Source organism: Lytechinus pictus, chromosome 7 (assembly GCF_037042905.1).
Source record: "Lytechinus pictus isolate F3 Inbred chromosome 7, Lp3.0, whole genome shotgun sequence".
Classification (NCBI taxonomy): domain Eukaryota; kingdom Metazoa; phylum Echinodermata; class Echinoidea; order Temnopleuroida; family Toxopneustidae; genus Lytechinus; species Lytechinus pictus.
Window position 1 is genome coordinate 30,823,198 of NC_087251.1, and position 25,945 is coordinate 30,849,142.

The 25,945-nt window shown below is 35.2% G+C and overlaps 1 protein-coding gene across 7 annotated transcripts in view; it reads right to left on the reverse strand.

The window, feature by feature from the left end:
• LOC129264574 (E3 ubiquitin-protein ligase pellino homolog 1-like) overlaps positions 1-23,838 on the reverse strand; it is a 56,134-nt gene extending 32,296 nt beyond the window's left edge. For 4 of the 7 annotated variants that reach the window (XR_010294175.1, XR_010294174.1, XM_064102467.1 and 1 more), the window contains exons 1-2: positions 23,026-23,838; positions 2,624-2,752 (exon numbers count right to left, since the gene is read on the reverse strand). Coding sequence is in view for 4 of the 7 variants with exons in the window: in XM_064102467.1 (XP_063958537.1) it covers positions 2,624-2,752; positions 23,026-23,150 (254 nt within the window). In the remaining 3 variants the exon portion in view is untranslated. Of the gene's footprint in view, positions 1-2,623; positions 2,753-7,730; positions 8,477-23,025 lie in introns of those variants that run through there. The other 3 variants (XR_010294176.1, XM_054902472.2, XM_054902473.2) reach the window with 3 other exon arrangements.
• Between the last annotated feature and the right edge of the window lie 2,107 nt (positions 23,839-25,945).

Consider the following 25,945-nt stretch of genomic DNA (forward strand, 5'->3'; position numbering starts at 1 on the left):
TCCTTGAGACCAATCTCATTTATGTAAATTTGAATCTAAACAACAGTACTTCTAAATCTCTATTAGTAGGCCTATTTGAATTCAAATCTTTAGGGTTTAACTCTAAATTCAACATTAGACTTGTCACTATACGACAGCTGATCTGGATTTAATTGTAAATCTATTAATTTAGTGTTTTGTGTACTATGTACATGTGGGCCTGCATCAAAAAGAACCATTACATCAATGATGCAATATTTTTCTTTTGAACAAATACTGATTTTGAACAAGAAATAACCTTTGTTATAAAGATCTGTCATAGTTTGTCAATAATTCAATTTCAAATAAATTTAAAAACAAAATTGCTATGAAGAGACAAAATAGAGAAATTTGTGAATCTCATACGCGTATAGATGGTTAACAAATGAAGAATTCAAAAAATATATATGTAAAATGTTTATGTAAAAAGGAAGTCAAGCCTTATGTTCTCATTTATCCTATGTGATTGAGACTTATTATTCATAAAAAGATACAGTAGGAACTTTATAATAAACATTTCAATGGAATTGCAATCATCATTTCTTCATAAAACTAGTACATCAATGATGTGATGCTCATCCGGCATCTTGCAACAAAATTTAACACAATTTTAAATTTCAGCCCAGTTGACACTGTAGTGAATTATATTGGTGACATAAATTGAGGAAACAAAATTTAAATTGATGAAGAAATGAGAGAAGTAATTTTTGTGATTTATGAAAAAAAATCTTAAAAATCAGCAGACTGGTAAATAATTTTTTAGTCAAAATTTCTAAATTCTGTGTAGAACCTTGGTAAAACTCATGTAGCTCTCAGATGGAACAAAAAAAAATCAAAATCGGTCAACAAATAAAGAAGAAGCATTTTATGTGAATTTTGAAAAATATGCATATATTAACATGAAACATTCTCCTACCAGAATTTCGAAATTCTGTGTAGAAATTTGGTGAACCTCATGAAGCTCTACCAGATGGAAGAAAAAAAAATCAAATTGGTCAACAAATAAAGAAGAAGCATTTTTTTGTGAATTTCAATAAAAAGGGGAATAAATTAGCAAATTTAAATTTTAATGTTTCAAAATTTTGTGTAAAGTTTTGAATCCCCCAACTAAAAGCAAACAGAATTGAAATCGGACTTGAAATGACGAAGAAGAAGCACTTTGAAATTGAGTATGGATGACGGACGCCATGCCACGGCGTATTAAAGCTCATCCGGCCCTAATAAGAAGTTTTTTCACAAGCCCTTTGCAGAAAGTAACAATGCCTTACTGATATGAGATTTTAAAAAGATCTAGTCAATACAGACAAATAGATCTAAATTTCTTACCAGAAAAATAAACCAATAAATTGTGTACATTTCCTGTTAAAGGAAAATGTAGGCAGAGATTGGAATAGTATGAACATTTCCTGTTCTAGTTTCCACTCCTGTTTTCGTGAGTTTTATTTGTTTTGGTCTACATAGCTGTTAATGGGATATACATTTAAACTTTGATGACCAATTTCCCTGAGTAGAAACAAAATATTAATGAGCTGTAACTATGCATGCATACTCGAATTCAGCCTAAATCTGCATCAATCAAAAAGAGAGCAAATTACAGTCAATTTCTTTGATTTCCTTTCCAATCATTCATTTAAAAAACAAAACTTTTATTTATCAAAAAAATCCTTAAAACATCTGTTCATCATTAAAATCAGTACTACAAACCTTTAATACCACTCCTAAAGAATAAAATTACATATCCAATCTACTTCAAACATTGCTAAAATATATTTAGGTTACAATGATTACCAAATTTTCCCAAAATTTTTTTTTCATCATTAGCAATGCTTTTTCTCCTAATTTTGAGGCATGTAGATAGCACTCTCAAACGAACTAGAATAAATCTAGATCCTGAGTCAAATCAAATTCCTGTACATGCTCCCACGATTTAAATCCCAGACTCGTACCACGCTCACACATGAGCATGCTGGGCACATGCACTCTAACAATCGAGCAATGGGAAAAATTCAGAATGGTATCCCTCGGTGTCTCACCAATCAAACCAATCCACACATGTTTAAGTGTCTTTGACATTTGCCGTTCTCCCGTTACCCCTCGAGTTGCCATTTGCAGGCAAAAACTAATTTACAGCTGCGACTATGCATTGACGAGGACTGTTAAGCGTTTACGGACACCCTCTGAATAATGGATGTAGCAAAGCTGGAGTAGAGCGTGAAAAACGCTAGCACTCCAGCTGCCATTTTGAAGGGTACAAGATGTAAATAAGGATGCTGTGGCCCAGAGCATTAGAATGTCTCTACAACTGCACATCGAAAACATATAATGTAATATACTCTCAGAAAATTTTCCCGGAAATGCAACAACATATTCATCATTATGTACAGATCAACTGTTCAGATAAGTCCAATGATTTTCACATTCATTTTTATTTCAGAACGGATTTTTGTTTTTACACCAAACCATCTGTTAACAGATCTGTAGATCATGTTTTTCTTTATAAATAAGAGGGCCTGTTGCATAAAATTCATTACCATAAATAACTCTGGAAAAAAATCAAACTACAAAGATTATATAAAATCAAGAGTTAAAGCTGAATGGAACATACCCAAGTACTACTAGTTGTCCATATCTTGTGGCCAAATTCCCTGATGACCTCTGGCCATCGTCGTCATAGTGACATGTAGCTGATAAAATGTCTCCTTTCAAGTGGCCAAGTCCACAATTATCTGGATTTCTGTAAGAAGAGATAAAGAGAATTGCCAGAATTATGATTAAAATTAACCCTGGAGATTTTGTTTTAAGTTGTCTTCAGACACTCATGAAGCCTTATGAATAGCAATTCATCCTGCAATTAATTTGAAAATAAATGACTGCCTATGAAAAGCAAAACAGTCTAATACTCATAGTCAGAGACATGTCTTGGACAAAATACAACTTACCTCTTTTTCATGCACAAGTGCAAAATAAATATATTAATGAAATAAAAATGGGCATGGCAAAAGCCTCAAGGCACAGTGAAAATGAGTGTGTTAATACACATTATCAATAAATGACCAATGTCAGTGTGGACAGAGAAGATGATAATATCTAAAGCTGATTAAGAAGAGGACCCAAAGGTTGACAAAAGCCCCTCTTAACATCAGTTGAACTAGTATATGATCTGCATATTAAAATGTAGTTAGAATCATATACTCATGTAATTAGATATCATATATTTGGTGATTCTTATATGTTCCAAATCATATAATTCAAACCATCAACACTCACAAAATCTGAAATGTTTTCTAAAGTTTGGCTAAAGCTTGACTAATCAGGAAGACTGATGCATCCATGCATCTTGCTTTTAAAAATTATCACTATAACAACCCCTCCCTCTTCTACCTCTCTTGGTCTCTCTCCATCTCTGCCTCCTCCTCCTCCACTCTCTATGTCTCTCATTCTCTCTCTTCATCTTCTTGGCTTTTCCATTAATCGAGCCATACACCTGAATCCGTCTTTTTATCTTCCCAGACTTGACCCTATCACGTTCTTGTGACTTGAGCTTGGCTGCTGCATGATGTGCTCACATTAGACAGTGCACTTAGGGCCCACAAACAAATGAAAGATTATAATTTCTCCCTGATTGAATAATAGCTTCACCAGCACATCGCTGGCAATGCAATTAAGGTTTCAAACATGTGATGAGCTTCAGCTACTCTTTGAATTCCATTGCATTAATTTAGAGTATTGATGAACTGTCTACAAAGTGATTACCATTCACCTATGTAATGGCATATTGCCTTGCATGCAGCCCACTTGCCAATAAGGAACTTAGCTAGCTGGTTTTGAACCATGCATACACTTCCTGAAATGTAATAAATGCTACAGAGTATAAGAGGATTCATTACACATGGTAGCTCATATATTCATAAACAAACACGGTATGGATTCCAAAACTTGTTCTATTAGATGAAAACATACAAAGGGTTTGCCATCCTGGTAGAGGGGTGGATCAAAACCAGTGAAGAGAAAATAAATACTGTTCACTATTGTGGATAAATGTAACATATGCTGTATGCCACAATATTATTGTACTATAAAATGAGAGATACAAAATCTAATTTAAGCATCACATCCTGCAAGCAACACTAATATAAAGCAGAGAAATCAAGTCGATAACAGAACCTACAGCATCAATTATCAGATCATATAATATAACAAAATATTTTTATTCATCAATGAAAATTTCATATTGAATTGGATCAGATGAGTACCCTTTCCTCTCCCTCCTCTTCCCCCTCTCTTTCTCTCTCACTTCCACCATCACACATGCAGTCACAGACAGATGCAGGTCTAGGAAAGGAGAGAGGGAGGGGGGCAAGTGGGACATGCTCCCCTTTTTGGAGGACTTTTTTTTGCTTGACAAAATTTTCATGCGAAATGCTCCTGATGACCTTTATTTTTTCCCTTATTGTGTTTTCTAAGTAAGGTGCCCCCACCCGGTTGGTAGATCCCGGATCTGCCCTTGACTTTGACCATGGACACCAACTGAAATGCAGGTACATGAACCCGGTGCTGGTATCACATTCTGAATATTCAGGAAATGTTGATAATCGCTTCCTGATTGGAATAACAGCTGTGACCAAACCATACATTCTGTATGATATCACAAACTGTAAGATGCCCATAAGATAACTGTTACAGTCTGTCAGAGATCAATTCCTATTGATTGACTTATGACCAATATAACCTGACAAAAAATAGATTTATCTAGTACCAGAAAATAAATAATCCTACATTTTTTTTAAAGGTAGGTAGATTTAGCCTACATGTAGGCATGAAAATAATAGTACAGTGTACACGTAGCGCCCCATCGTATGTGAGATTGTAAAATAGGCAACAGTGTAGAGAATGAATTCACTCCTGGCATGAACTCTGCGAGGCCAAGGACAACCATCAACTGTCAAATAGAAAGGTGTTGAAAGGTTGCTTGCAAAGTATAGACCTACTTTAGCTTGTACATTACAGAGTGGTCAATTCTAGACTAGAAAACAATAATTTCCTACTTCTCTCCTCCTTTAATTAAGGATGTACATGTAGTTTGTTTGTACCATAATTTAAGTTTTCTACATGTAGTATTAGACATATTTTTGCACAATCAATGTGATTTTATAAGAGCATCATTAATATTCTTAAAATTAATCATGCAATAAAATTATTACAAATAGTGAATCAACATTGATGCTAATTTCACCCTGAATGGAAATTTGTGTTGTGCCAAAGATTAAGTTTACTAATCCAATCCAGATTCATCAATACCTTATGCTGGTTTAATGTTAACATTTAAAATTCAAATTTTCTTGATCTGGCATTTACGACATTATGTACATTTCAGAAAGAATGATGCTGGTATGCCGGAGGGTGTAGGATGTACACCAAGTAATTACTCTGTCATTGCATGATACTTATGCATGTCAGTCTGTATGTCATCGGATGAAGTATCAACATTGATTTCATGAGTGAAAAGATTTCACACCCAATACTAGTCTGATTTTAATGCCATGAACATGAAAATAAAACATGCATGGAATGCACTTGAGAATGCCGTTCGATTGATGAAATGTACACCGACATATTACATGTACGCATTCTGCGCAAGCAAAAATCAAAGCACGAAATAAAATTCATGCAAGTCTACTACATGTACTGCAGGGGAACCATGTAGGCTACATGTAAGACAGTGATCAATCAAGGAGGGGGGGGGTGTTGGAAGGGGAGTCGGGAAGAGTTAACTTTGACTAAGAGTCACAAGATACAGAATGCCTACTCTCATTAATATGCGAAAGAGTGCATCCCCTGAGCATGGTCTGACCAATGCTGTGATGCGTTATGTAACTTAATAGAATTTAAAGTTAAATTGACACTACTTGTGAAACAATGAAAATAGGCGGTGCTGCACCATCCCGAGTTTGCTCAATCTCGAGATTTTAGCCCGATCAGCCCTCTTCGCGATTAATCTCGAGATTCAAGAAACCCCGTCTGCACCATCCCACGAAGGGCGATTCCTGCTCAAGCGAGGCAACAAGCCCGATATTACGAGCATGCGCACTTTCGGATCTTGGAGTTTCAACGGCCCGCGCTTTTGAATAACTTCCCGCGATATGTAAGCAATGTACTCCTTTCACTAGCACTTTCGCCGAATTCAACCGGTGTTATGCAACAATCCTCTCAGCTCAGCGAGTGAAGAAGTGATGTATTCTTTGTTAAATATGATGGCGGAGTAGGAGGCAACGACTGAGAGAGAGAGAGGGAGAGAAGGAGGAAAGAAATGCTATTTGCTCACATTTTGCGAAGGAATAAGACAACACTGCTGTCAGTGTTGTTATTGAATATGACCATCGTCGATGAGCGCCTCCCCCTTCGGTCTGGTCTCTCCCAAAATCCATTCACTGGTGGGACACCATCGTTGCTTATGAACGCTATTCGCATGTATAAAGTTGACTTTCGCACGTGTTTATGTTTTGACCAAGGCGGAAGTGGAACGCGAATTGCATTATGGACTGACGTCATGAATAAATTACCCCGAGTCCAATCTCGAGTGCGTCTGCACCGACGAATTAGCGGGATAATTCATAAAATAGCGCGCTATTTTGCAAATAAACCCGAGTTGACTTGGGATTGCAATCTCGAGATTAATCCTACGAACTAGCGCGATAATTGCGTCTGCACCGCCAACTATCTCGAGATTTTTCAGATCGGGATAATTTGCCGGATCAGAAATAGCGCGCTAATTTGAAAACTCGGGATGGTGCAGACGGCCCTAATGAGATTGTCTCAGGTTGGCCAAAGATACAAATAGGGCATTATATGTACATGGATGTGACAAGCCGTTGGTGAACTTAAAATAGGACTCCCAACAGGATATTCAATTTAGCAACCTTTCTAGGGGGAAAATGTCCAAGACAAATCTAAGTTTAAAATAGTTTACTGAGACAAATACATGTATATATACACACATATCACGCAGAGTACATTACATACATGTACAAAACTCTACATAGAATCTAGAAATTAATTAAATTATGCTTCACAAATTAGAGTCACTTGTGCAAAACCCTGCATCTGTTTGACTGCATACGTAAAAGGAAATGACTGATACACAAGGTAAAGGTATAAATAGCACACATGTACGTGTATGTAGTACATTATTGAGATCTTGAATTTGAAAAGCTCACAAAACATATATGTATTTGTTTGATGATTGGATATCAATTGAAATATGGTTAGTGAAAACAAATTCATGTACATGTATGTCTTGCAGCCAGAAAAGCAATGGAAAACATGTGTAAAACAGAAATAGTTTTATGAAATTTATACAAATCAGTTATAATATTTCCTGAATACACTGCATAACGAGAACAAAGCAGTTTCACCAGGATTCTGCTCATGGTTGGGGATTTTAAACTACTTGATTTTCAGTGGTTTCTCAGTCTCATTTACACCTTTGGTTAAATTTTACTGGTGCCCCACAATTTCCGAATTACATGTATACTGGATGAGACTAGATAAAATATGATAATCCTTTTCTTTCTTTTATTTTAATGAAAGGATTTTATACTAGAGATTTACTGTATTTCTTTTTAATATCATCCACTGAGTGATTGAAAATATAATATTCAATAACTATTATCATGCTAAGACATTTCCAGCATGGATTCATGTTTCTTGACTACCTTCTTGTAGTGCATGTCTGCCCCATTTCCAGAGTCCAGTATAAATCCACTCTATATCCAAAAACAAAAATACAAAATGCTTAATCCACATAGTCCAAGTAAAAATGACTTCCAAAAGACCAATGATCCTCGATCCGTCTATGACATACATGTAGAAACATTACAAGCAAAAAGACATTCATATCCAGCTGCAGTTGCCCTCCACACTTGCAAGTCACGCAACCATAAATGAAGAGTTCCTTTGAATAAAAAAACATATCCTTCGTCCTTCTTGGCTCAATATCATGTGGATTGCACTGAGCAGTACGTTCCAATCAACTTGCCCATTAATTTACACAAAGACAATTTGGCACCCGATTCACTCAGATTAATTAATTCCTTTCACTCTTCAGAAACGTTTCTTCAACTCTCGGTAAACCCTCCCAAAATGGAATTCATCCAAGCAGAACTGTCGATTCAGTTCGAAGCCCTGAAGGAAGTCAAGGTCCGGGGAACATATTCAAGACTGAAATGCAAATGATATTGGTATTTATCCAATGTTCATTCAAAGTTGATTGTCCATGGTTGCACTGGAACTGCCTCCGTCTGCCTGAAACAGATGAACTGGTAAACAGCACGTGTTTTTGAGACACAGCAAAAGTACTTGCGACAAATTAGGACTGTCACACTTGGTTACAAAGGGGGAAAAGGCATGCGCCTGATGCACAACAGGGACTCTGCCATTGTGCTGATTACTAATAAAAGACAGGATTAAGAGAAGGGGCCCTCAAAACATACAGCTTCATCGTTTCATCATATTAGCCCCTGCAGCAGATAAAAATGGGAGGAGCTACATGTACATGTAATATATACAAACAAAAAATTTCATAAACAATAACATAGTTTCTCCCCTCTCTTGTACCAAGTCATGTTCGGCAAAGAGAGAGAAAAAGATAAGTCAGGAAATGAAAGGGATTAAGAGTAGACTTGGTATCATATATGATATCTGATCTAACATGGACAGTGTCAATTTCAAAGCTTTATCCTTGCACTTTGTCAAATGAACAAACTTTGATTTTTGCCTTATAATTCAATGACAACTGAACTAAAGCTGTAATCTGATTTACAATCACTTTTTTTTTGGGGGGGGTGTAAAAAATATATAAATCTGTTTCTCAGACATCCATAAAGTACACTGCCAAAAACTATGCTCTCTCTATTTTATTTTAATGTATTATACATGCATATAATATATAACTAATTAGTACTCTTTAAATCTGGTTTAAAGAATATAGTGCTATATATTTATTGCATAAATCTTCCTTGTCAACACCATTAAAAAAAGTTTAAACGGGCATGAAGGAACTTTAAAATGAAAATTTGATACATAATACTTTGTTTTCCTCAATTTAAAATAGCGTTTCTGAAATGGAGTATGAAGGAACTGAATATTAAAATCCGACACATTCTCTGGTATTTAGGTCAGAGTAAATATTTAATGGATGGTTAATTGATGGCATCAAAATGGTGACGCAAACATGATCTTGTACACCGGATGCTGCATCAAGTTAATGTGTTGACTACACTGTGCTTTTGCCATATTTGAATGTGAACAAAATTTTGTAAGCTTGTTATGGTGTTGTTTTCGAAGAGAACAGAATCTGAGAGCTCATACTTGTTAATAACATTGTACATGTACATTACTTCGCAGGATGACAAATTTCAGCTCTGGGGCCTGTTGCTTAAAAGTTAATATTATGTTAACTTTGTCATCCAATGGTAACTACCATGGCAACAAAGCTCAACAGCCAATCAGAATCAAGGATTTCAGGGAAGTTACCATTGAATAACAAAGATACTATAATACTAATGTTTGAAATGCAATGGGCACCTGATATGGTAATATAATTTTGAACAAGAAACTACCCTAAAGAGGAGAAACGACTGTGTGGTTGTATCATTTTTAACAAACTAAGCTTGAAAAAAAAAATGAACACAAAAAATAAGTCTACATGATTAAACATATATTCGTTTACGACTCCCACTTCAATAATTACCAAATTGAGAAACTGAATATCTGTCTACAAGAATCTCCTCTCATAACAACATTGGTTTCAAATATCATACTAGAATACTATGTTGTTGGAGAAAATTAATAAACACTACACACTGATCAAGAGGTTATTGCACTCCTTTGGCAATTTCATAAAGCTTTGATATGGCACCCTGCCTGATATTATATCAACTGTTTGCTCTGCGGTAATAATATATTTTCTTGCCATTCAATGTCATTTCCAGCAATATTAGCCAGACATTATGCTTGGAGACTATGATACTACTCATTAAAGTGTCATATCATCAGTTAAAGGACTCCATGTCTATAAGGTTTATGTAGGCCAATAATGTTTGTAGCTTGTAATGCCATGACATAGTATCCTTTGTATCAAAATCATGTTATGTTTTACAATCCTGTGGTAAAAAATGAAGAAATCCTAATTTCATGTGGTGAATACCACAGGCTATACATTCAGCCAGGGGTGTGAGTGGTCACAAATAAAAAGATCTGAAAAAAGCTGAAGAGTGTTGAAAAAGTCTGAAATAGAAAGAGCTCCCATACTTTTTGTACAGAGGAAGGCCAAAAATAAGCTGAAATTAAGCTGAAAATCAAAACAAAAAAATCTGAAATCAGATAAAAATCTGAACTCTCACACCCCTGCATTCAGCGTACCTACTATGTACATGTACATGTAGTTCAAGGTTTTTTTTAAAACAAAGCAAACCTTAAAATTCTACAAAATATTTCCATAATATTCTAGTGAATTTTTTTACTTCGTGGCTTGTTGTATTTATCAAATCACCTTGACATCTTGTTGAGGGTTGAGACTGTTAAGCTTCATGTAGCAAACAACACAACACAATTTTAGTTACTGTATATTAAAGCTGTTATTTTAGCGTACAAAATTTTTGGCAAATCTCAAGGGTCCCGACATTTTCGCGGGTTGTTGAATTTGCGATCAGAAGATGTACCAAACACTTTCACAGCATTTCAGAAGCAAAAATAGTGCAAAACATGTGCAAAAATATGCTCCTCAAAAAACCCATGCTGACGGGTCTTTTGTACATAAATACTGTATATCCCTGTAAAAAACAGTTACAAAGTGTGAAAAAAGTGGCTTAAATATCAACTTTTTTGTGCCTTTAGATTTGAAAATTCATCATGTCACATTTTGATCTGTAAGATTAATCTTTTGAAGTTGTGTTTTGTTTTTGTGTGTTGTTAAATTTGCGGCCGATCGGCAATTCAGCAAAATCCGCGAAAATAAAACCCCCACGAAAATAAACAGCTTATACAGTACATTTTGGTCTCTAGCAGAAAAAAACATACTTATGAGATATTCTTTTGGACAAGAACATGTTGCTTCTCTACATGATTCACATGAAAATATTCTTTTATTCCTCCTGTACATGAAACGTGTAGAGACTAGAGAGGCAGGCTCAATATAATTTGACAACTCCATTTCAATGTATATCCAAACAGCACATGAAATGACCTAATAAACAAAGCTCCTTGTATTGATCGTTGTGACCAATGACAAACAAATCAATGGGTTTTTTTTCAACAAGAACAATGAATTGACAAGTATTAGCAGACGCAGTATTGTCTATCCCATGCCCTAATTTCAATCTCCATGTTACATTTTATAAAGTAGATAACCATGTTTCTCTTCAAGCTTTTAATCTGTGTACTGTATACATGTACATGTATGTATGCACAAGGGCAGTAAAATTGAAGAGTGCAGTCGTACAACAAATGTATACGTGCATATACAATACATGTATGCCTCCATTATCAGCATGCGTCAATACTAGCAGCAATACTACATTTCAACCTCAAGCCCTGATTATAAGCAAACATCCTCCATAAAAGGATTCAGACAAGATGCTAAATGAGATAAAATGAAGAAAAATGCCTATGTTTAGAGCACATTACAGTGATAGTGCATAACATACACGATTTCCCAACATGTATATGTAATACAGAGCATCACATTTTGCACGCATCTATTGTGAACATAATCGGCATACATGCATACATGTATGTCAGGGCATCACATTTTGCACACACCTATTAAAAAGTGAATGTAATCGGCATACATGTAATGCTATTCAGTTCTAATGGTACATCATATCTTTATCATTGTATTAATTCTCTGTCATGACAAATTGAATTGTTGAGGGCCTAAAATCCTGAAAGAAAGGCTACCAGTATGGGTATTCCTGTGTAGATTACCACATGATAGGTCAAGCTTTCCAAGTAAATTGATTCCAATTACAATTCACCTAGGCGCCCAGTATGCCATCTGATCAAGCTGATTGGTATTAAAGCAATCGCGAGCCTTGATATCACTAGAAACATTACAATGCATTCCAGTCGATTGATAGGAGATATTTCATCATTTTGTGTCGATCATCTTATCTTTGAAGGAATTCAACAGTTGGGTTATCGTTTTTGTTCAAGCAATTTGTTATGATATGATGACCATCCTTGTGTAGAATGTTAATGTACATTTTCCTGATGATTTTAATAGGTGTTCAATCATTTTAGTTTATTATCTCATTATTGTATTTTTACACATACATGAAAATTTATGTAATCACCTTATATACAACCCAAGATAAGAGAACACAAGTCATATATGTATGTAACAGCAAGATTCTGTGTCAAAGAAGTTGCCTCTCAAATACAAACTGCCTATTAAATGTCATTCAGCTAATTAACATCCTCACTTTTTTTGTCAGATTGGATTTGGGGTAATGGACAAATAATCAAAGAATGCGATGTAAACAGTGTACATATAGGTCCACATTTAGGCCTACATGCCCAAATTCAATTATATTGCAATGCGAAGGTTTTTTGTTATTGCAAAATATGATATGAAATTAAGAATCACAGACTTGTTTGCACCTTTTCATTTCCCTCATGCTTTGAATGACATTATTCATTGCTTGTCATATTGTGGCTTCACAAGCATACCACATGAACAGTCTACATGTACACTGTATACCAGTACTACATGTACTGTATGTTGCAGCAATTGAACAGGATGATGATGAGACGGACAGGAGAAAGCAGGTGTTCAAAATCAGAGTTACAAAGAAAGATAAAGGGAAGAGGGAAGAGGGTTTTTTTACAAGTATTGCAGGCTTGCTAAAGAGATATAGAGATACACTGAGCTTGGGTTGCTAGGCGACATTGGCTTTATATCTTCTCGTGGATCAAATAACTGTATAAATGGGAAAAAAGTCATGGGTTTATCTATATGTCATTACTACATGTATGCTTAACAAATGTTATAACTGTACATTACATAATGATAAACATACATTTTTACAACCCCTTATCCAAGAAAAAAATATTGACAGGCAGCAAATATTATCATATTTTCACTGCTGTTGCTTATTTGTAGTGTAAACAATTCAATTTATTTGATCATTTGGAGCCGACTAAACTCTCACCATTTAACTTTCTCTGTTTTCTCTGATAACAAATTTATACAATTGGAATTTTCTATCCATGTTGTCATCATTGTGTATATATGCATGGTGATAATCACTGTATTGATGATAAGATCTATGATAACCCTCCCTACAAACCTATATTACATGCAATTCCTTCCCCCCTTAAATTACCTTATACCTCCTTGCATGATACATGTGCGTTGGGCTTCACAATATACCCAATCCATCAAGGATCGGATGGGATGCCTTGGACTGAATTCGAGGTGATTTCTCTCTATCTTATCCTCCAAATTATAAATGATGAGAATATGAGGTGAAGGTCCTACAGCCATGTCCCCATGCATCAGTTGATATTGGCCGTGCCAGCTGTGTCCTTCATGTCACTCCAATCACTGCATCCTATCAACATTCTAAAGTCCCCTTGACATCACAATAGCAAGAAATACATTACAGATGTAATACTATCATTAAGAAAATATCAATTTCAATATGTTATACTTTTTCAAACTGAGTGTGAGTGGCCGCAAATGAAAATAGCTAAAATTGCAGCGCTCCTATAATTTTGTATCTAAAATAATGCAAGTACACCAAAAGCTGGAGGGGATTTTTTTTAATAGCTCAAAGCAGATAAAAACGCTGGACTCTCACACCCCTGCTAAAACAATTTAATTTTAATTTTTCTTTGTTTGCCGATGTAATTAATCCATGCAGGATGCATGTACATGTATGTGATGATTGTTCTAATTTATCCTAAGGGTCTGATATCTAGTAATGTACATATGAACAGATTTCCCTTTTGCATAAAATTCTTTGATATTTTTTCAACCTTTTTAAAGTATGAAAGCACACATTATGTATTGTTTCTGTATGATAAAACAATTAGAACCAACACATCTAATGTGCTGAAAATAGTAGGCCTACTAAAAGTGGTCCCAATATTAAAACCAATATTATGACAATACAGGGACAACTCTTTACCGGCGGAAAGATATGAGTATCATTTTCAACATAAGGCTTTAAGCTACATTTGAATTTTAATATTTCTGACTGTCCATTTTTAGCCATTGACCATTCTTGCTCGTGCTCGGAAGTCAGTATTAATATCGGGAGCTTTACTACCAAACTCAATGATGTGAGAGATCTATACTGACAAACTAATCAAAATTTGTGTAAAAAATAAACTAATATTGCCCTTTTCACTTAAAAGGAAAGTTCACCCTGATGAAAAGTTGTTGTAAAAATAACTGAAAATATAATTAAAAATACTGGTGAAGGTTTGAGGAACATCCATTAGACCTTTCATTGACTTTTTACCATATATTTAGGAAAGCTGCTCTCATATGACATCACAAATAAAATAATTAAAATTCTAATAACTTTTTTTATTCTTTGATGGATTTTTCTCCAACCTTCGGCAACATATTTTTTTCTGCTATTTTTACAATAAACTTTTAGTCAGGGTGAACTTCCCCTTTAACGGAACAATAAAATACAAAATATAAAAAGAACAACAAATAAAGAAAGACACAAATTTCAAACAGCCCCACTTTGCATGCCTTTTATCGATGTTCATTTGACTAACAATCTTGTTTTGGTAGGACTGTATTTACACAGACAAGGTCTCCTCATGAATTATTCATGAACGGTTGAATGCCTTCTTTTCATACTTGACAAGACCAAGAGCCTGAAGTAGTCGAGAATGTAAAGAGGAAAACACAACAAAGACCTCACTCGATCTCTGGGGAGTCCTTACAGTAAATTGACAAGTTGGTTTCACTGACATAAAGTTCAACCACAAATGAGATTTCATATCTCTGGGTTATCATAACCAAACTCGCCTGTGGTCTTCCACATGTATGCATGGAATATGTTCAAACAAACATCATATACCGGTACATGTAGCAGATAATAGAAATGAAGATCAAGGGAGCATTTCACAAAGGTCACTTGTTGGATGTTTTATCCAACAATATCTGTTGAATCTGGCAGTTATCATAGTAACAGTCAGACACGTGTGATTATCAGCCAATCATTATCAAAGGAATTCATCAGATCTGATGTCTTAACAGACAATGATGTTTCTATCCTAAACATCTGATGTTGATGAAATGCTGTCCAATTTTCATTTAATATTTATAAAAAGTGAAATGACACCGAATGTTCGCAAACATGAACCATGTGTGAAATCAATAACATGTAAAAGTTTCACTGAGTACAATTTGTGAGTGAAATTTGAAATATGTTGGAGGCGCCAATCATATGTCACCCTCATTTATTTCATGAAACCATTATGATGTCAAAACAGAAACCACATCAAGTAAATGTGAAGAGTCAGCAAATCTTTATAGGATGTGTTTCTACTGAGCACCCATCTGGGATAAAGCTGTGGGGCAGCAGTTGGCAAATAGCAAGCATGAATTTAACATTGAATGAATACTGTACATGTTGACCGAGATACAATTATATTTTATGCAAAATAAATGTTTGAACATGAAGGGGGTATTTTCCTTTCTAATGGGTACTTGCAAGGGTAACACACAAAGTAGATGCAATTTGTATGTATACATGTAAGTCTGTATCTGTAGGCCTAACCGTATGTACCACAAGAAATGCAAACCAAACAAAGGGAATTTCCTTGGCAGCATAATCAATAGTGGTCAACTGCATGCAGTTATTGCAGTAATTTCACAATGGACATATTGCGTGCAGATCATGCAATCACTGTCTAATTAAAAAAATTCAGCATTACAATCCGACCGTTCTTGTCTTTTCATGTAATTCAAAATGCTAGCCGAAGGTTAAGCGTACATACTTGGTTCATCCTTTCCTTGTTTACAGATTCATTTTGTCTCTATTTTAAAAACCCTCTGAACATTTTTCATCTTGCATTTTGCAATTTGGCTCAGTTACTACCGGTAATGATCCCCATCTCAAAACATTGCAAACCATTTTCCTGAGTGGAAAAAGGCACAAATTCTGTCCAGAAATGTCTTTTATAGAAAATTTCTTCGTTATTTACAAAGATAATCAAAACATTTGCATGTTTACACATTATACATATCTATATCAAAATGAAGATGAGAATGGATATCTGATTTTATATTCTTATTACTTCGACCTTTTCAACCTGCAAGGTCGGAAAACCAGCTGTGCAGTGGACTTGCAAATACCAAAAAGGCCGGAATACCGGCCTGAAGCCATGTGACTTGAAAACACGAGTTCTATATGTCAGGTGATCTCTTAAAATTGATGCTATCTTGAGGATATTCAGTTGATACCTTGAGTTCATAATTTTGTCAACTAATGGCTTTGATTTGGAAGGTATTCAGCATAAAAAATTGCCAAAATTACAGCTCTACGGAGGAGGCTCATGTGATAATAAACGGCGAATCATCCACTATGGGCATGCTATGGCAAATTTAACTTCAGTCAAAGCAGTGATGATGTCTGTACAAGAAGCTAATCAACATCAGATGGGTCGGGCCTGACACCAGCAGAGGCGTATGCTCAGTTAGCCGGGGCTCAAATCATAGGAATATGATATCATTTTTATTTCAAATGTATTATTACTTCATTTTGCCAATATGCTTGATATGTGCAAATAATAATCCATAGTAACAATAATTCAAAGGGTTACCGGTAAGTATTGTGAGGATATGATGATTGCTATCAAAGTATGAAAAATCCCGCAATTTTTTTTACTATTGTACACCTCAACTGTAGATAGCTGATGCTAAAATGGCTGAAAAAAGGGGTGACACAACGTATGCTCCTGCGACATTTGCTCCGGTCTTAATATCTCAGAGGCATATAAAGGTTAGAGTTTGGATTGTAATGGAGTTTTTGGTTCGGAATAGTGAAAAGATAAATATAAGGGTTTTATTTAGTTTTGGAGGTAAGATTTCATGTTTGGCGTAATGTCATGTGTAGATTTTCCATCAGAGCAATTGTCACCGGAGCAAATGTCATGGAACCTAATAAAGAGGTAGCTCCATCAGGATTCTTCTTCAAAACTGCATATTATTACACTTCGCTGGAGCCTCACAAAATAAATTTACATTTAATTTCTTCCGAATGAAGAAGTTTCAAAGGGTGAATCATGCTAAGATTTGATAGGCCATCTTCCCTTCCCCTATTGAGACTGAACCGAGGGGTAAATTGATGCATAATGACACCAGACATATCGTGATACACAACTGGAGGGGGTAGACAACCAGTGTTGGAGCCAAGCAGTATGTATGAGTCAACAACTGTAGCTTGCACACAACAGGTCTTTTCTCTCTTTTAAAGGGATGAGTCATGGCATCACAGACAGTTGATGAATATGCAATCAAGTCTATAAAGACCTGTGTGATTGACTCCACACTTCGGACTATCAAGCAGCCTGATTGTTCCTTTGATTGCAATGTATTTTCTCTTATTTTTTTAGCAAACATATAAGAACAAAGCTTCAAGTTTCAACCCTTGATGGTAACTTGAAATATATGAAATTTACAAATTTAAAAATATAAATACACATGTAGGCCCATTTATTTTCAATCATGATTCAGTCAAACACATGCCATGTCCTGAAGTAAAATCCAAATAAATATTTTTTTATTAATATCAATTCTATAATCGGTACTGTGTATCAATGTGGTAAAACAGCATGTTTTTCATGGGAGTTTTTTTTTATGTTTGTTTTTGAAATAAATCTGCATGCATATGTACATGTATTTAAGGCAGAATTTATCAGTGACAAGAGAACCAATTCTTAAGAGCACTAAATGTAAGTAAAGTAGCCTAATCGGTATTCCAGTTCGACCATTTCTTCACTGAGATTAATTTCAGTGTGAATAATTATTTCTTAGGTTTTTTTGTTTGTTTAAAAAATGATTATAATTAGCACATGGAGATCTAAAAAAAATTATCCATGATTAGAGATGAATGAAATTATAATATAAAGTCTCCCTCTCCGCAATCAAGCATACTGCACTAGTTTCATGAAGACTTTGCTTCGACATGCACTCCCTTTTATTGTAGTAAACTTTAAAGTCAGCAAGATTTAATTTTCTCATGTCTGACACTTCTTCCAAATGCAATGCATCTTCATTAAATATCATCATGTCATTTATGATCTAACTCAAACTATAAAGCACCTTCATTATAGACTGTAAAGGGGTCCATAAAAACAGATGTATCTTTGAAATATTTTCCTGGTCAGTCATGACCATTGTAACCTCTGGTACCTCATGCAATATTGAGGTCATCTTAGGTCATGTATTCGAAAGTGATTCTTGAGTGCATGTAGGTATATGGATTAGATGAAAACCAGACCCAAGGCAATGAATGCATTACCACGCTGGTATTCTCCATGTACTTTCCTCAACTCTGCAGATTAACATCGTTGGTACTTAGTTACTGCTACATTGACTCTATGAATACAACACTGCATACAATTTTCTAACTATAAGTTACCACTATCAAACTATTGTACATTTTTCCAAAGGCCTTTCTAGTTTCTAAAACATGTTTCTCCTTGGAGTTTGGCTGTGTTGATCATCTCATTTAACAGTTTGAAAAGCAACCTGGCTTAAGCCATGGTACAGTGTAATTACATCCAAGTCACCCTCGAAGCGCATACAGAAATTGAATGGTATGTGATATGCAACATGTACAAGAACTGAATATTATTCGTTCATTTATGATTATTATTACACTTTATCTAAAATTTCATTAGCTTTTTAAATGTCTGGCCTTTTTAATGCATTTTACTATTTTGTTTTACTGTCAATCATCAATAGACCATTTTTAATTGAGTATTGTGCCATTCAAGTTCAACCTAGGAGGATGGGTCATATAACTAAGGCAAACACTTTTTTCTGGTTTGTGACTGATGACAGATGTACATGTACTTGACATGGGCGCACATAATTCTGAAATGGTTTGAAGTGACAAATACATTTCAAATAGTTTTTTATCATTTCATTTTTTTATTGAACAAGAACATGATATTTGACCTTGAAATAAAACAATGCCACTGACGCTACATGTATGTCATATTACATGTATTTGTGATAAATTACATTTAACTCTAACAACAATCTTGCAGGCCTGGATTTATGCTTCTGAAATTATGATGAATATTTTCATTAAAGATTTTACCTTACATGACCTTTGACCTTAGCCAAGTAACCTAAAGTTCTATTCACATAATTATAAATATTTAATTTAAACGAAATCATGTACAATTTTCATTGTGTAGAAATATATATATTTTTTTTAATTAAAAAATTCTCTTGAAAGTTATTAATCTTATGTAGAGGAAGTTTGTAAAGGATTAAAAATGAACATCACTGATTCGGCAAATTTTGTGCTATGTAAGTTCAAGCCAAGTTCAAGCCAAATGGGCAGTTATTCTAGTTTCATGATTAGAGTACCAACACACACCATCATGAATTCCTCTGGCAGGCATAATGGTCTGTGTGTCGCATGAAGCTGCGACAAGCCATCCACACAGCCTGCCCAAAGACTCAGGTGTGGTGTCAGGCGAAAGCTATCATTTGTCATCTTTTTAGATAGTTAGTGACTTCCATTTTTTCTAAAAATTTCAGGGATTGTTTTTTACTTAAGGAAGAGATACGACATACATGTACCTCTCATTCCCACCAGAGTCCAGAAGCAAATTTTCTACTTTCGACAAATTTAATTCCTTCCTCCCTTTTTCATATTGACACCACAGTACTATAAAGTGCATTGACCTAAAAATGCTAAAATGATCTTTGACCTTGAATTTGTGAACTGAAATTCATGCCAAATAATCAATGAGACTTGGCCACCTTTTTGTCAAAGTTAATACATGTAGTTTTAAAGGACTTTTGTCTTCAAGATATTGACCTTGACGCTGCTGTCATCCTTAAAGCATTGCATACAATGTACTTGTACGTCTTCCCGCTGCTACAGTATGCATTTGTATGCAAGTGAGACGAAAACACCTCTGATAACAGCATCTAGGTCAAACTCAATTATCCATTTTACACATTCCTGTTTACACACTAGTGACTAGAGTTTGAGCAAATAGCTGAAGTAAACAAGGAAAGGGACTCAAGTCATGTTGAGTCATACAGATACAGGATGGACAAGTACCCTCTAGGCAAGTAGCCATCATCAATAGGAAGTGGAGAATTGGATGATCTCTGGACATTTGTTCAAAGCAACTTAGCATGCATCCAGTCATAGCTTTAGACCTCTATAAGTATAAGTTTTCTTTTTAAATGATGAAAAAAAAATGTCTTGAGTCACATCTGAATTTTTCAAACAGAATTAACTTTGTATAATACAAAATCAACTCCAAGCCTACCAATGGTACAAAGATCAGGGTCGCATACCATAAATGTTGATCAATACACTACCATGTATGATATCAACTCTTGCTGGAATGTCAACTTTCATTGGAAGAGCCATTCAGGAAGCATGATTTTCACTGTTGCCACGGTACATAGTCTACCTTCATTTTAATAGTCTAATGCCATAACGTCCATCAACATTTCGTCTAACAACCATTCGTTCCAATAGCCATTTGGTCCAATCATCACTTTCTCTAATCACCAGTTTGTCTATGATCATTTCATCTCTTTAGCAGTTGGTCTAATATCCATTTTCTTTTCATTCATTTTGCCTAATAAACACTTACATGTAGTCCATATTATAGTGTTGTTGAGACAGAAAATATGGCATAAATCCAACTCATTGCTGATGAACTTTATTTGATATTACATGTATCTGGTGGGTGTTTCATAAAGCTGCTTGTAGGATAAGAGTGACTTTTAGAATGACTGGTGATCCTTTCTTGTGGTAAATGGTATAATAAATTGGCAATGGTTTAGTGTGTAAGAAAGGTTCACCAGTGACCAGTTGTTCTTAAAGTCCCTCTTAACTTAAGAACAGCTTTATGAAACCGCCCCCAAGACAACCAGATCTAGTTACGATTCTCTCAATGTAATTTTTGACCTGAGCTTGTGAATGGTTTGTAAGATCGACAATTCCACATAAGTCCAGCAGAAAGTGTCTTTGCATGACCAAGCCCATCTTGTTTATTTACCAACTATTTTTCATTACGTGCAATGTATCGTAAATTTCAAATTCTTTTTCATTTTTAGCTCATCCAGCATGTATGGTCAGATGAGCTTATGATGTGGCATAATGTCCCTCGTTTATCCACGATTTCTGAATGTTTCTTCTTTCTTTGTAATTTCTATCAGAGTTCAATTCTGTTTTATATCATAGCACTCGGCTGGAAATTCAAACCTTCTCCACTGAATTTTGAAGTCTTCAAATATGAAATATATTTTATTTTGATTTTATTTCATTTTATTTCTGCATTCACATCAGTATCAGAATTTCAAAATATACAGTAATAGCCATAATATAAGCAGAGAAAATAAATAACAAGATGTATTATACATTTTACAAAATAATTTTTAAAGGAGTGCAGGAGACCGCCATCGTGAGCGTTTAGGCTTGATGATAAATCACAATGAATAATTACACTGAAAACTTTATGGCATTATGATCAACATGGTGGGTATTAAAAATTTATGGCATTATGATCGAAACATGATGATGGGTATAAAATGAGGCATCCCAGATATGACATACATACTCTCTATTTCTTTGTGAAATAAAAAATATTTCAATTTTTTTATTTTTACAAGATTTAATAATAATTCAATCAATATATTACAAGGCAATTCGAAAAGTTCACAGTGGAATGTTGTTTTTCATTTTAAGGTAAAAATGAAATATTTCATAATTTCATAATTCATATTTCACAATGAAATACAAAATTAGTCAGCAGATGATGCCATCAGTTCCCTCATTTAGGTCTACATACATGTAATTTGAAGTGATCTACAATGTATAAAGGGTCTACTACATTTACATGTACATGGTAAGGGGTCCTAAAGCTACATGTATGCACCACTCACTGCACAACAATTTCAATTTCTATAAATATTATGGAACTGTGACTAACAATTCCTATTCAATCATACATTTCCAACAGAGGCTGCAATAAATCACAAGATGTAGTGAAAAACTGCAACTGTTTGCTGTTTTGAAGTTATATTCAATTAAATTGTATATTTTCCTATAATAATATGAATAGATCTACAAGCAGATCTATCGTTTAGAAAATAGGCACAATTTCTTTGCTTGATAGATCAAGTGTGTATGCCAACCTTGTTCATTGAATGAGTGGTGTATGCCCCCTTCTGGATTTGGCAGCTAAATCAAGAAGTGTTTTGGGGAAAGGAGGCAAGGATTTTTGTTTGAGTGTTTTGAGATATTTTCTTTGATAATGTGCTTTCAAATATTAATAAAAATTGTAAGACAATCAGTTGAAATAATCAAATTCTCATAATTTTAATCATTTGTAAACAAAGTGCATCATACACATAATATCACTTATGAGTAGAGGTTTTACTTTAATAGGAATAGTACAAGATGCAGGAAATGGCTTAACCAGATGCAGGCAACCCCTTTTCCCTTCTAGTACTAGAAGCAAAAAATAATAGGAGGGAATTCAATCAAAAGAATTTAAAATAATAGATCTAGATCTAAATAGATCTGGGCTTTGGAACTCCTCTACTCGGCTCTAGATTACAATTTAATTAAAAATGACATCACCTGGCTTTTAGTTTACTTTTAGTTTTAGTCTTGTCCCCGCTCCCTCCCTTCTCCCCTATCAAAATATCACTTGCCATTGGCATTGGGTCTACAATGTTCTAAGACTAAGTTGAGCTGAACCTGCACTTACATATTTTCATGCCCTGTTCCCTTTTTCTGCTGATGTCCTACAGCTGGAGTCATTGCCAGATCACGTCGAAGCTCCACCGCTGCTCCCCCTGGGTCCATCCTGGAACTCCCCGCTGCCTGCAACATGCCTCTGTGTAATTTTTCTACTTTCACTTTGGTTTCCTAATGAATAACACTGTTGTGTTGCACTTGCACTGCAAAAAGCACTTGCCCTTGATCGGACTAAGTTTCAGTAGCGTTATTTGGTCTTTTTAACGCAAGTCTAATATTATTAATCTTACGATTTAAAGTCTAAAGTAAAGAAATGAAAAATTCTGTCACTATTTTGTCAGCAAATTATTGCTGCGGTAATACAATCCGAAATTTATATACTGACTGAAGTGATATCCATTCATCTAATCCTGCACAATTGGCTGCTAGTCGTCCAAATTCTGGGTTAACTCAAAGAATGCAGCTGAGGAGCCTGAGCCCGAGTGAGATGTGTTGAGCTGAGCTGAGCGACCATACCTCCGGAGTATATACGGTACGGTACGGTACCGTAGATGCCACCGCACGATAGCCCGCAGTTGGAGGCCGCTCTCGAGTCGAAGTTCGAAGAGATTCAGACTCGCATCAACTTCAAGTTCAATCCCTAAACACAAATGAGAATCGCATGTTCCGAACCCAAAACTCTGAGTATAGATATCAGTCACACATTAATATACTATTCTTAGAACTGACGGAGTTTTCGGGAAAATATTGAGAATTTAATTCCTTGTCACAGTCTTTGTTGCCTTATCGATGTCGTATCTGCTGATCTGAGAGAACTTTTTATGAGGTTTAGCGCCCTCTAACGTTAATTTCGACTGTAAATTTCTAAATTCATTCATTCATTATTGTTCCCGATATATTCTTTTAGAAATATCGAAATTATGGTATTCACCGGTGTGTTTCTCTTCTCTCTATTTTTTTTTCAATTTCCCTTTGAACATTAAAAACGGAATCGGTAATTTCTACTTATCTATGCTTTGAATGTGAAATTTCAGGGCGGATTTTCCCTGAGAAGAATCTGGGGGTGGGGAGGGGCCGCGAGGGGGCCGGGGGGCGGATCAATCACTAAATCTAAGTTAACGTTCAGATGGACTTATTTTTGTCTTCTATTTTCTCTTAATAGTAATAAACAAAAAAAGGGTGTGCTGTTTCTATAATGTTGATTTCTTTGTTTTTTCAAACTTTTATCTCTACGCAATTTATAGGCGACATTACTGGGACCACGTCGTACAATGGAGGGGGGGGGAGCAGTCACTCTCCGGCCACCTGGCCTAGCAGCTACCCAACTTGTTGAACACCCTCAAATGGCACCCTACATGGCGTATCATACCAAATTTTGTGATCCAAAATGGCGTAATACCTTGGAAAAAAAAACCCTCGTACGTGGCGCAAGCATTATTGACATCCATTAATTCTGATGTTCTAAGCAGTCTAAGTGGCATGATACAGTGAACATCGACTAAATATGATACCCTACTAGATACCCTACTAATGTCCTTTTAATAAGGGGCTCATGAAAAGTTGTCGCTTTTCTGGACACGGATGAGTATCGTGCTCTTGTCGTGTGGAGTGTGAACCGAGTGTGACACCCCGAGGAGCGGATCAAGGCTTCATGGAAGGGGCGGATCCATGATTTCATGAAAGGGGGGGGGGCATTTTTTCTGCAGATATTTTTTTACAAGCAAAAAAGGGGAGCATCACTCCGCCTATGCGGCACCGAAAAGAATATTTCCATCCACGTTTCCCCGATCATCCTCTAAAAGCGGATGTTTGTTTGTGTTTAGAGGGGGTTGTGGTAACTAGAGCTTAAAGTACCATCTTAACTGGAGTTTACAAAATGGATATAAGGTAAGCTAAGCCAACCTAAATAAATAATGCGAGCGCGAAGCGCAAGGCAAGCTCAACATTTTGGTTATTTCATGTATTCAGATCTAAAAATTGAACATTCTGAGCAATTTATGTAATCATGATAAAATGCATGTCTAACTTAAAGGACAAGTCCCCCCGAACAAAAGTTGATTGGAATAAAAGGAGAAAAATCAAACAAGCATAAAGCACTGACAATTTCATCAAAATACAATTAGAAAGTTATGACATTTTTAAGTTTCACTTAATTTCACGAAACAGTTATATGCACATCCTGGTCGGTATGCAAATGAGCAGACTGATGACGTCACCCACTCACTATTTCTTTTGTATTTTATTACATGAAATATTAAAAATTCTATTTTTCTCTTCATTGTCCTTTGAAACAAAGTTTTATTTTTCCCTAAACATATGGAATTACCATTATTTTAACAGTTTACGGTTTAAGTCGAGTTGGTTCTTATTGTCAAATCTGTAAAAATTGAAATATTGCATAGTACAGACAATAAAAAAACAAAAGAAATAGTGAGTGAGTGACATCATTGACTCTCTCATTTGCATATCACTGAGTTGTGCATATAACTGTTTGGTGAAAAATAAGTGAAACTTATAAATGTCATAACTTTCTTATTTTACATCCGATTTTGACGAAATTTGCAGTGTTATGCTTGTTGGATTTTTCTCCTTTTATTTAAATCAACAATATTCTGTGGTGGACTTGTCCTTTAAATATTTATGCCAGTGCGGAGCACGTGCTTAACTTTTTTGACTGACCTGAAAAGGGACCTCGATGTTTAGGAAAGGTAATACTACAGCAGTAACACAGTGTATAAAGCGCTATATAAATGTAACTATTATTATTAATGTTTGCAGTGACTCATGAAGAGGATACCATGATACATTTTTCATCAATCGAGTATAATGCAAGCGTGAGGGGAAAAATTACTTCTTTTTTTACATCAACTGCAATAGAAAAAAAAACGTATCTCGCATCTTTTGCCAAGTACGAGCTGATTTCTTTTTTT